Genomic DNA, 13,726 nt, shown 5'->3' with positions numbered 1-13,726 from the left:
GGTGTAGACAATCATTCCTCGTACCCTAGATTAGAAGGAAGTCGCTACTCCACCCGCGAGTATAGAACTCGCGCCTAGATAAGGTCGTCTCTCCCTCTACTCTAGAGCAAAAGAGATTGCTTCCAAAAAGGACCTCCGGCCAGAAGTGCTCATAAAAACGAAATAGATAGGGCAAAAGATACGTACCTGTAAGAGTTATGTGCGCCTAGCAAGATGCAACCAAACACAGTAACCAAAAAGGGAACACATATAGCAGTATTGCACAACAGTAGGGCAAATAGCATGAATCATATAGAGCACAAAACCATTTAAATTCAAGTAGACATACAGACAAACAAAATAAATACATACATATATATATATATATATATATATATATATATATATATATATATATATATATATATATATATATATATATATACACGCGCGCACCACACATGTGCTAGGTCAAAAGATACATATATCGAGATGATATGAGAACACTTAAGATTATTAAGAACTAACGCAGTAACTCCTTCCTCTTCGGTAAAATCATTGCAGATATCTGATCAAATGCAGACATGTGCTATTCGAGGATACATCAAGACATGCATCAAACCGAGCTAGGTCACCACACGGTTTTCTAAACTTGCCATGCTGAATAGCGAACGACAGTGAACCAAATAAATCAGCACCAAATGGACTTCTCTTGATGTTTGTACCATATTTTTTTTTTTTTTCAAACAGCAAAATTTTATAAAACAAAACCCTAGCAAGGCGCTAGGGAAAGATTACAATGGCTTTAAAAGCCAAACGTTCAAATAGATACTTTTACGACCTCTATTACAATACCAATTAAACGACATATCACAAATGAAATCAAAAAGGCCACATTTCCGAATCGGAGACGGCCCAAAAATAATACTATTACGTAACTTCCATATAGTCCAAACCGAGGTCGCGAAGATAACCATGATTTTCTTCTTAACTTCCGATGCGTCTTGAAGATTATCAACCCACAAAATCAACTCCTGCCATGACAAAAATAGGGGAATAGGACGATCCATGTTGATCCAAATGTAAATCCTCCTCCAAATATCTATGGCAATCGGGCACCTAAAAAACACGTGGTCCGCATCTTCTATTCCATGATGACAAGAAGCACAACCTATATCTTCAATATCTAATCCTTTCTGCGACAACTTAAGTCTAGTAGGCAACCTGTCAATCGCGAGCCTCCACAAAAAAATATTAGTTTTACGAGGAACATATTCGAACCATCTGGTGGCAGTTGCGGAAGAAGGGAGCAACATGTCATCGATAGCTACACGAGAAACACTAACTGAAAACACACCATCATCTGCTAACTTCCACTGGTTGATAAGTCAGCATGATATGGTCAATCTCAGAGACCAAAACTTCCGGACTTAGAACATTCCGACTACCAATACTAGCTCGGATCCAACATCAATTCCACGTGTCATTAACTCTCCTCTCGGCTACTAAGCAAGCAGGGTTAACCTCGAGGTGAAACAACCGAGGATATCTGCTAGCCAAAGTACCATTACCGCACCACTCGTCTAGCCAAAAAGGAACTATTCTTCCGTTACCAACTTTCCTGCATAACGTATTATAAGGAATAATATTCTAAACCTGAGCATTTGAGAATGATTTTAAAATAATTGCCCAGCACCCTTTTTGACGTGGACTCAAGTCTGCAATCCCAGTAGCAGGTCCGTGAATTAATTTAATAATAGTGGCCCATTTAGCATTTGGGTTCAATGCAATCCTCCAAATCCACTTGTACATTAAAGCCAAGTTAGACGCCCGTAGGCTACCGATTCCCAAACCACCTTTATCAAGAGCGCCTAAAGCAACATTCCAACTCACCCAATGCATTTTCTTTGAGTCTCTGGTGGAACCCCAGAAAAAACCTGCTCGTATAGATTCTAACTCATTAAGCACCGACTCCGGACATTTGAACAAAGAGAGGTAATAGATACCTAGACTTCCCAACACCGACTTTATAAGAGTGAGGCGCCCTCCTATATAGAAATTAAAGATGTTTTCCATCCCGACAATTTCTTCTTGAACCGATCAATAATAGGAGACCAACTTCCGATAATGTTCATATTTGCTCCTAACGGAAAACCAAGGTATTTAAAAGGAAATACACCTTTTACACACCCTGCACCCACCACCAATCTGTCTATATCCAAATCTTGAACACCCAACCCAAAAACTTGTGATTTATCAACATTGATTTTGAGTCCAGATTGTGTGAAAAATGAATCAAGAACTTGCAAAATATTATTAAAACTCGACACAACAATCGCGTCGTCCGAGTAGAATAAGTGTGACACCAATATCTCATCTTAACCAACACGAGCACCTTTAATCACCCCAGAATCAACCTTTTCTTTAAACCTCAAGTGTAATCCTTCCATGATAATCAGAAATAAAAACGGGCTCAATGGGTCGCCTTGACGTAACCCTCTCCTCAAGACAAATTCTTGCGTGGGACTTCCATTTATAAGAACAGAAGTACGTGCAGAATTTAGGCACAATGAAATCCAGTCTCGCCATAACTGACTGAATCCCATCTTAAGCATCATAGCATCCAAAAAATCCCAACTTACCGAGTCATATGCCTTCTCAAAGTCGATCTTGAAAATCATCAACTTCTTTTTATTTATTTTTTTACCACTCGATGGATTCACTTAAAACTAATGGACCATCCATAATTTATCGACCCGAGATAAAAGCGGATTGCTCTTCGCTAATAAGTTTACCAATCACTTTCGATAAACGGTTAGACAAGATCTTGGCTATAATCTTATATTGCACGCTAATAAGAGAAATAGGCCTAAAGTCTTTGACAAATATAGGATTTATTACCTTAGGAATAAGAGTAATAAAAGCGGAAGAAGCACCTTTAGGAAGTCATCGATCCTTGAAGGCATTAGAGATCGAAAGGCATAAATCGTGTTTAATAATATCCCAATAATTCTTTATGAACCCGAAAGTGTAACCATTCGGCCCAGGAGATTTTGAACTCCCACAACTCCACACAGCTTCTCTTATTTCCAACTCCGATATATCAGATTCAAGACATGTTCTATTAGCTTCGTCTAGGGTAATGCAAGGGTCTGGAACCAGCAAAAGCCCATCACGCTGAACCAAATCAAACTTGGTTTTGTAAAAGTCATGAAATGCTTCTTTAATACCAACTAGATCTTGATCCAAAGCCCATCTACCGACACGCCTTTAATCGAATGGTTGCTACGATGGTATTTTAATATACGATGAAAATATTTCGTGTTTTCATCACCTTCTACGTTCCACTTGACTCGGGCTTTTTGCTTAATATCCGTATCGTCTACTTGAATAATGGATTCAAGCTCATGAAATAAATTACACCTCTCCTCTATCTCACCTTCAGAAGCTATTTGTTGATCAATGAGAATGTCAAGAGAATCAATTGTTTCCATAACCTCTTTCAATTGTTTCCATACATTTAAAATCCATTCTCTAATCTTTATTGTTGGTGACTTTAATTTATCATGGAAAGTCACTTCATTACCCCATTCAGCTACCTTATTCGAAACCACCTCATTAAAACCATCAACCGACATCCACGAGTGGAAAAACTTAAACGGAAGCGGGCCAAAATCCAACTTCAAATTGTGGAACAAAAGTGGGACATGATCCGACCATCCTCTACTTAACGCTGTCAACTTCAAATCTGGGATAGAATCTATAAACCCAGGAGACACCATAACTCTATCAATACGACTCATTTTAGTAGCTCTCTTATTAAACCAAGTGTACCTCCGATTACCCAAAGGAATATCAATGAGCCCGGTATCTCCTATGAAGTTATTAAAATTCGCAGCATCCACTTGACTAAAAATGGATCCATATCGATCGCCTTCATCTCTAACTTCATTCATGTCACCGAACACGATATACTCTCCTATATGTTCATTCATGAAAGTCTTCAATTTGGCCCAAAGCAACACTTTATCACTACTAGTACGTTATAGACATTAACCATGTAGAACATAGCAACAGTATTCGCCCATTTGCCACTAACAATAACGAAATTATCATCACACCAAATTTGATCTTTTATAAAGAAATTAGGATCCCACACCGACAAAATACCTCCCGACCTACCTCTAGCGGAACTACAAGCGTAAGCAAACGAATAATTACCCCACATCGACTTAATTCGGAACAATTCAAGACGAGTCATCTTCGTTTCTTGCACTCCCAAAAAATGAACGTTATTAGAATAACACAATTCTTTTTACCCAATCCCTTTTCTGCCGCTTCTTAGAGCCACGAATATTTATCGAAAGAAGCTTCATTAATCAATCATTAAACCCCCAGTTCGTTCCATAAGTTTCTTGAACCTGTTTCTAAGTTCAACATCATCTATCTTGGAACCACACTACTCGAATTTACCTTTCCAGTCTTCCCTATGAATGAACCTCGACTTTAGATAACTGATATCGTGTGCATTATTATCTTTGAATCGAAGGGAGCTATGCCTTGAAATCTTGTTGAACTGCACATTCATGTCAATTTTAATCCCTTCCTTACTAGTGTTAGAATCCACAGAATCCGCCACCGATTGCTTTTCATCACTGATTCCATTATTTACCTCCTTGTAATCATCCTTACCAACATATTTCACTTCGTTAATAATCGAAGGCACAATAGACAAAGTCTCCTCTGAATGGGAATCGTCCTCGTCTTCTTCATCTAGATCAGCTTTCCGTGTTCCAACCTCTTGGGAAAACACTTCATACTCTACACCATGAATGATAACCGTAAGCTTTTCTGCGATATGATGTTTTTGTTTCGTGGCTATGCACGCCCTAGCCAAGCTCACTGCGTCACCTTTCTCTTTTTCAAAAAACATGAACTTGCCCAACAACCCAGCCACTTTACGGTATACACTAGTTTTCCAAGCACATAAAGGCATACCGGATAACTCAACCCACGTCAACCTCTCATCTAAAACGGAGTTTTTGATGATAGGAATTATAGAAGAGCATATATTGCTTATGGTTATGTTACGCTTAAAGGCTCCACAAGCATCAACAGAAGAAAAAAGACACCAAATCCAACATCCTCCAACATGTTTAAAAGTAATGTCATCAAAACCTTCATCTCTACAAACCGCACGTAAACTGCTCATAGACGCCACGTCTTTGACTTTCAACAATAATGACTCCATTGGATTCGACATTTGTATCAAATCCTGTTCAAGAAGAACAATCGTCTTGGTGTTGTTGTGAGTTTTACCAGCAGTTTCACCTTTTAGGGTTGAAGCATAAGTCGGACCATAAGAATTTGTCTGATTATTATTAACAGACTGAAATGAACCAGAACCCTTCTCTCCCGTCTGATTCTTAATGTTAACCCTAGTTGCCTCCCCACCCTTCTGATAACAGATGCAAATAATCGGAACCCATCAACTGTTATGGTGGATAACAATTTCGCAAAACCGTCGTTATCCTTAACCTCATTGAATCGAGCAAAACCGAATCGCTTACCTTGTTTGGAACGTTTGTACGCCACATATGTGTCTACCACCGCCCCATATTGTTCACAGAGAAACCAAAGTCTTTTCCGATCTACCCTTTCCGGCAGATTGGTGATGAAAAAAGTTGTTGAAGCCCTAATCTTCTCGGCGTAGGGATTCGAAATCTTCTGTTTTATTTCTTGTTTCCCGTTACGAACCTTCAAATACCATCCCTCATCGTCTTTTGATAAGAAAAGCCCCCCATGGATCCCCCACCGGCACCGCCGTGAAAGATTAGAACGATTGATTTAAATCGCCCTAAATTTTTGGAGAGAAATCGATTGGTTCTTGATAAGGGCTTTTTGTACCATCTAAGCTCGCCTTTCCACTTAACCATGCCTCACACGTACCGCCTACCATGTACATTATATTTATATTTACAGTTTAAAACAATGACACATATCTTAAAACTTGAGACCTAAAGCCATTTATACATGGGTGATGGATCTGGTTATGTTTTATCTCTAACAAGTTAACCGGGTAATATACAATTATAAAGGGAATATATCCTTATTGATACTTGTCTAAAAGCATCAAATCCATTAAAACTGTTTTACTTCTCAATTTTCTTACCTAAATAGACCATTTATGATAGTTTGACCCAAGATGAACGAAGATGATGGATCCATATTGTTGGATCCATATTGTTAGAAAGTGAAGAATACTTACCGAGCTCGGGATCAACAACAATTACATCATTCCCAAGAATGTTACAGCTCAGATACAACATACAGCAAAGCAGAATCATCTACAACAGCTGCTTACCATAATTAAAATTATTCAAATAATCTCCAAAGCTAGCAAAAAGCTCGATAACTAAAATAGATTATCAGTAGCTTTTTATGTTCTCCTATAAATAGGAGGCGTAATTCTCTGTAACAAAAAATATCGAATCAGTTATAATAAAGCATTCAAATACTCATTTCAATTATCAATCAATATAAATGTGAGAGTATATGAATGTGTATAGTGGCAACAAGGGCATGTTTAAACATATGATGTGTGTATAACCAAATCTAACAAATAAAAGATCTCTTAAGTAAAAGATCTTAAGACAGTGTAAGCATTATATACTTGGTAGGTGACTTCAGACCCGTTTAACAAGTCAAACCCATGTTAGTTTTATCTTATTTGCATATCACTAATGGCAAAATATTGATTTAGCTCATTTGTGTATCAGTGGTGTCAAAGCTGTTCAAACATATGGGGTGGGTAATCTTGCTCGGGCTCGGGTAAATACTGTAGCTTCCTAGTCTGTGTATTATGTTTGATTTAAGTTCCAAACCATGATTGTCAGTAATCAACCTGCAGCTCAAATATCATAATGTGTTTACTGCACTAATAAGGTTAGCAAATGATATTTATGCCCCTAGTTTATAATAACCATTGAACTTGTAGTCACTAACCCATCTTAAGAGGTGATTAATTGCAGGGTATAACCAAAAGCAAAGCATACAGTGTGTCTCCCTATACATATATAATGTTGCTGCTCTACCAAATACTCCAAGTTATCATATAATTAATACTTGTACGGAGTATCTAAATACATAGATTCTATAGAGTATATAAATAGATTCCAAAAAAGAAATTATATATCATATTTACTATCTGTTTAGTGCAACAATAAGCTACCAACCAATACCTGACCTCTTCGAAGCTCGTGAATGGAACAACAGGCCAATGTTGAAACACCAGATGAAGCCTAAGAACTGAAATAACAAATCGTTATGTGTTAAAGCAAAATGAACAATAATATTAACAAATCCATAAAACAGAAAAGGAGGAAAACTTGCACCAACTGATTGTGCGAACTAGAGGAACAACAAAAAAATATTAACAAAATAGACAGTAAATTAAACGCAAAAAGGGGAAAACCTGCACGAATCCATGAATTAGGGCAAAAATCGAGTGAAAAAGGGCAAAAAAAATTTGGACCATTTCTCGATTTGTGCGTGTCATCCTTGCGCAGGGGCCATGCTAATCTTCTCTGTATCATTCCAATTTTATCGGATGTCCTCGAAGGGACTTTGGAGTCTGCAGTATAAAAACCTAGAAAATGTCTTTTCAGGAACCGATGTGGGAATGAAAAGGCGATATGTAAGTAAGAAATAAACCTGATACTGTACTCCCATGTTTTTTGCTTCATGTTCTAAGGAGTTACAGTAAATAATTAGGGTTAGTTTATTTAGCATGATGAAGATGATACTTTTATATTATTTAATATATGAAAAACAGCAATAGTACTCTGTAGTCTGTAGTACATTACTAACATCAATATTTTGTAAGAAGCATCTTCGCACATATGTATAAATCTCTCGATAATATTGAACTTTTATTTCTTAATTTATGATATCGTGTTAACCTATTTATATTTATATCTTTCTTATAACATAACATAACAACTTAAGGTTCAAATCTCATCTTATCAAACTTTCAAGAAGAAGACGACTAAATGAACAAAATTCATTAATGAGTGTTTGTACAATAACCGGCGATTAGTATGAGTATGGGGACATACAAGTCACAGAGATTGGAATTGGGTGATTATGGTTTTGATTATGTTCGCTGGCGATTCCCCGAAGGTAACAGTCAGGAAACTGTTTTACGCCACCGAAGCAAATGGTATAACATGATTGTGTTATTATGTGTGTATGGATTGAATGTGGAATGTTTCCTGCATTCTATACCATTTATAAGTGAAATGGAACGGCTTTCCATACCAGTTCGCTATTCCCAATGATTTTGGATCACTAGTTGACTTTCCCTTTTGGTAAACCTGCAAAGGAAAGTGAGCTTGTCCCCTTTCCTTTGTGATATAGGTGTGCACCGAGCTAGGAATAGTTTTACTAGTCTTGACATTGTAATTGACCGAGGTTTTATGGGCTCTAAGCGCACTGTTGTTGCTCTGATTTCATGACCTCGTTCACTGTAGCTGGAGTTTCCTTCGTTCCATATATTGTAGCCATATCCTCCGAAGCAAACTTTGAAGCTGATAATCGTGCCGGAGGTGGGGTACACTATCAAGCCCCCCAGTTTAATTTTACGAAGCGTAAGTATCAACATATGAGCTTCGTGAAGTTAAACTTAGTAATAATTACTTTTGCTGCATTGATTTGACAATTAACTGCGTCCTTTAATACCTTTGTCCCCGAAATTACCTTTTTACCCTTAATGAGAGAATCTTATCTGTTTTTGAGTTGAGGGCACGATCGTCCAATTGCTCGCGGTTACCGAGGGTGTCCTGCAGTTTGATTTGACAACCGACTTTCTCTTTCCCTTAAGGGTTTAACCCTTCCTCTTCTCCCTCTTATCTGTGTTTATCTTTCATTCAAATTTTTGCTTTTCTGGAAACCTTTCTTCTTCGCACACTAAGGTATTCTCCATTTTCTTTTCCTGTATCCTCCATTTTCTTCGCACACTAAGCTTTTCTGGAAACCTTTCTTAGGTTCCCGAATTCCCTTTATGAGATGGGACAGTTTGCCCAACCTTACAGCCTCCTCGATGGCTGTTTTGAGGTTGAAACATTCGTCTGTATTATGCCCAAAATCGTTGTGGAAGTCACAAAATTTGGTCATGTCCCTATCTCTTCCTCTATTGTACATTTTTCCTGGGGCTTTGAACTTGTTAGCAGCTTTTTCTGTTGCTAGGATTTCCCTAGGAGTTTTCATTAACGCTCCAAAGATCTCAGCTCCGGTTTTCCTTCGATAAGGGTGGAACCTCCCCCTATCCTCTTTCTTACCATGTCTGTCTTCCCTTTTTTCCGACTTCTCCTTTCGTTTACTCATGGAGGTGTCGTCTAGGACAAAGTTACCGGCTGTCTCCTTAGCATCCAACCATACATATGCCTTTTCTAACAAAGCTTCGTAAGTGTTCGGTAGGTCTCGGCTAAGGTGTTCAATGAGAGGCCTGACCCTAGATCCGTAGAGTAACCCCGAAATTCTTTGGGATTCTGGTAGGTTAGGAATTTGCTGTGTTTCGTTGGTATACCTAGCGAGAAAGGCCCTAGATCCTTCGCTATCCTTTTGCTTTATCCCATGGGCAGCCACATGATTCTTCTTGTGTCGTTTTTGCTGACTAAACTTAGATCTAAATTTTCGTTTTAGGTCGTCGAAGCTAGCTACGGAGTCTTTTGGTAGGGAGTCAAACCAAACCCTAGCATCTCCCTTTAACATGTAAGAGAATGCATGGCATGCTACGGGTATGTCCCATTTGGCCATTCGTGCTGCCCCTCGAATATATTAAGTAAATCATCCGGATCATCTTTTCCTTTGTAATAAATTAGATGCGAAGGTATCTTCATCCCATCGGGGAATGCACAGTTTTGGATGTAGGGCACGAATGGAGTTTTTTGGTTTATCCAGAAGTTGCTGTTGGATGTGTTGGAGGGTGGTACTTGGTGGCCTTGGGTGTAACATATTCCCCCTGGGTTAGAAGGATATATCCAGGTGGTGGTCAGCTGTTGCGGTGGTTGGTTCCAACTTTGGAAATAGGCGTGGTTGGTCACTGGTGGTACTGAAGCATTTGGTTGGCTGCCTGCAGGGGTTATCTCTACACATGGTATGTTTGGGGTGACATGGGGATTTCCTTGGTCCCACATATATTGGTTGGGTTGTCCGAAGCTACCCCAACTCGGGTGAGGTGGTGGTATATGTATATTTGGCGCTCGGGGTGTTAGGGACACAGTCGGAGCTGTTGTGTTACAAGTGTAGAGGGGTAATGTAGGTATAGTTATGGTTACCTGAGAAATATTGGGAGTTTCCCCAACACGAGTCATAGTTTCGGCCACGAGTTTGCTGGTGGGATCCTAGGTTGTGAAGTTTGATTCGGACGCTCCATCTCTATCTCCTCGTCATACTCCTCACTTTCGTACGTTAGTATCCTTCTACTTTGTAAGACTCCCGTGTCCCTTAGGTTCTTTATCACCGATCTGATATGATCATAATTATTCAAGACAAAGTTTTTGTCTATTAACGGTGGTGGCTCTGCAGAATGGGAGCCATGGAGGTTCGTCGAGACGAGTATAGCCGGAGTGGCGGGTGACCTGGTTAAGGTTCCCACAGTTGAGAACTCTAGTTGTGTTGAATCCGAGGCTTGTGTAATTCTGGGTGGCGTGAAGCCTGGATGTAACACCCTAGGCAAATCCCACATCGCCCATGAACATGAGTGATCATGGGATTATAAGGTAATACTCACGTTTAAATGACACAACGCGTTTTGGGATCACAGGCTGAGTAGAAGTGCGAGTACGTTGTGGTTAAGCGTGCTCGGGCGAGAGCACTACCAGGATGGGTGACCTCCTGGGAAAGTGCTTCTCGTGTGTGGTCTCCAAGAAAAAGCCGTGCGCCTGCGGGCAAAGCGGACAATATTGTGGTTATGTTAAGCTGGGGTGTTACAGAATGGTATCAGAGCCACTCATGTGCCGCTAGGGGTGGTGGGGCAAATCTCATCGAGGACGATGAGTCCCTAAGGGGGGGGGGGGGGGGGTGAATGTAACACCCTAGGCAAATCCCACATCGCCCACGAACATGAGTGATCATGGGATTATAAGGTAATACTCACGCTTAAATGACACAACGCGTTTTGGGATCACAGGCTGAGTAGAAGTGCGAGTACGTTGTGGTTAAGCGTGCTCGGGCGAGAGCACTACCAGGATGGGTGACCTCCTGGGAAAGTGCTTCTCGTGTGTGGTCTCCAAGAAAAAGCCGTGCGCCTGCGGGCAAAGCGGACAATATTGTGGTCATGTTAAGCTGGGGTATGTGACTGGAGTCTGCCATTGCGTCGGTTCTTGCTCAACAAAATGAATAAGATGTGAGTCCCACGGATGGCGCCAATTGTTTGTACAATAACCGGCGATTAGTATGAGTATGGGGACATACAAGTCACAGAGATTGGAATTGGGTGATTATGGTTTTAATTATGTTCGCTGGCGATTCCCCGAAGGTAACAGTCAGGAAACTGTTTTACGCCACCGAAGCAAATGGTATAACATGATTGTGTTATTATGTGTGTATGGATTGAATGTGAAATGTTTCCTGCATTCTATACCATTTATAAGTGAAATGGAACGGCTTTCCATACCAGTTCGCTAGTTCCCAATAATTTTGGATCACTAGTTGACTTTCCCTTTTGGTAAACCTGCAAAGGAAAGTGAGCTTGTCCCCTTTCCTTTGTGGTATAGGCGTGCACCGAGCTAGGAATAGTTTTGACATTGTAATTGACCGAGGTTTTATGGGCTCTAAGCTCACTGTTGTTGCTCTGATTTCATGACCTCGTTCACTGTAGCTGGAGTTTCCTTCGTTCCATATATTGTAGCCATATCCTCCGAAGCAAACTTTGAAGCTGATAATCGTGCCGGAGGTGGGGTACACTATCAATGAGTAAATATCAAAACTTGTTGCATAATATTATAATGTCACATTCCTTGTATACATATATACATATACGTAAAAAATGAAGTCTTTCAATGGGTACGTTCATACAAACATATCAAATTCCCGTTTATTATATCATTAGGTCTGGCTTTTTATTTTTATTTTTATTTTTTTTATTTTTATTTTTTTTTTGCGAAAAAATGAAAACTTATATAGAACCAGGAAAACAGTCTCAAGAAGGATTACAAGAAGACAGGAGAAACTTGAAAACTCGCACCTAGAAAGCAATTATCTAATGGATAACTATGATATCCGAGTCTCTCCTAACGTCCCGAAAACATTAAAAAACACAAACTAAACAGAACGAAAACTACATGAAAAAAGTAAGAAACAATGAAGCGAATTCCATAAGACAAACCACAACAATCAACCTCTAGGTCCTGTCCTTTTCAATTTGCCATTAACCGTCTCTTTCAAAGAATTCTTGCCGGACCGATTCTCTATCTTGTAGGATAACACATTAGAGGATCTATCACCCAGTATGCTCTCATCGGACAAACGTGTCATCAATACAACGAAAGCCGCGAAAGCTTCCGCGGACATATCTCCTCTCCCGATTGCCGATGTACCGCCATCTCTTCCATCTTGAGGACCCATAAACAAGCTTTGAATTGCGTCCCCATAATCCAAATCATCGATGTTATCTTTGAGCTTATAAACGCCCGAAGTAGAAGCCTCGTTTGCCTTCTTTCTTGACCTCAGATTAGTTTCACCAAGTAAAGTTTTTGAGACATCTTTATTCAAGACATACCACGCTTTACAAAATCCTTCGCACGATGGGACCTCACAGTCGCAATAACTTCTTCCACTCCGACCAATCAAAACTAGTGTAGGCTTATCAACATTCAATTCTGTCATACATTTTTTCAATTCTTCATTCTTTTTCTTTTTCTCTTTTTTCAACCGATCCAAACTTACTGCCAACGTGATGTTATCATCAATTGTCTCCAACACTTCATTTGGACCATAACAATGCCCAGCAACTTCATCAACAGTAACTTCTGACCCTTTTGGGTCAAGAACTAGGTTGTCAACAAACATGGCCCCATTCTCTGTCCCAATACCTGTGTTAACCAAATAGTCCATCGCAGCAACATCTTCCAACACCGGCCCATTGCCCGAGTCCTGTTTGGGCCCATTATCAAAACCAAGGTCCACTTCCATTGACCCAACAAATATATGGTGTATAGACCCGTTAACAGCTAGCCCAAAAGGGCAGTCCATCTTTGGCGTTTCATCTTGTACAGACTAGTTAACTTTAACAACATCAGAAGCACTCTTTGCTCGTTTAACATTTTCTATAGCAACCTCAAGCTGTGTCGAATAAAAAGGATGCCCCTTTTCCTTGTCTCTGTCATGTTCAACAAACTCAGGAACCGTGGCCCCACTCGACACCACAAAGCGATTGGTGGATTCAAGAAGATTACTATCAAAAGTATTGAAAAGAATGCGATTAAGGCAAGAAGGATCGAAAATTTCTGACACCCAAACATTGCACTTAGATCCGTCTTTGTCCTAAGGAAGAAGACGAAGTAGCTACGGTAATCACTTCACCAAATAATTCGGCAACTTTTATTGCGCTATCATTAGACACGCAAGGAATCGGGATACCCAAAACCTCAATCCATGCAAATCTGAAGAAAGATCCTCGATAAGGGGCGAATCACAACAAAATAATCCGAGTTAGAAGATAAAAGCTTCGCAAATCCCTCAGAGT

General features: G+C 39.7%; 2 protein-coding genes and 1 non-coding gene across 3 annotated transcripts; all 3 read right to left on the bottom strand.

Annotated features, from left to right (window-relative positions):
• Positions 1-773: 773 nt before the first annotated feature.
• LOC139840134 (uncharacterized) lies at positions 774-1,881 on the bottom strand. Its single transcript, XM_071830365.1, has 3 exons — positions 1,676-1,881; positions 1,471-1,600; positions 774-1,355 (listed from the first exon to the last, which is right to left on the bottom strand). The coding sequence occupies exons 1-3, from the start codon at positions 1,879-1,881 to the stop codon at positions 774-776; spliced, it is 918 nt and encodes a 305-aa protein (XP_071686466.1).
• A 5,620-nt stretch (positions 1,882-7,501) lies between these two features.
• LOC139887488 (U6 spliceosomal RNA) lies at positions 7,502-7,604 on the bottom strand. Its single transcript, XR_011773312.1, has one exon. It is a non-coding gene; the product is annotated as a U6 spliceosomal RNA (small nuclear RNA).
• Positions 7,605-8,946: 1,342 nt separating this feature from the next.
• LOC139840125 (uncharacterized) lies at positions 8,947-9,795 on the bottom strand. The gene has a single exon (XM_071830356.1). It carries the CDS (start codon positions 9,793-9,795, stop codon positions 8,947-8,949), a length of 849 nt encoding a protein of 282 aa, XP_071686457.1.
• Positions 9,796-13,726: the final 3,931 nt, after the last annotated feature.

The sequence above is a fragment of the Rutidosis leptorrhynchoides genome, chromosome 1 (assembly GCF_046630445.1).
Source record: "Rutidosis leptorrhynchoides isolate AG116_Rl617_1_P2 chromosome 1, CSIRO_AGI_Rlap_v1, whole genome shotgun sequence".
Lineage (NCBI taxonomy): Eukaryota > Viridiplantae > Streptophyta > Magnoliopsida > Asterales > Asteraceae > Rutidosis > Rutidosis leptorrhynchoides.
The sequence above is the reverse complement of the archived record's forward strand: the minus strand, read 5'-3'. Positions and strand labels throughout refer to the sequence as shown.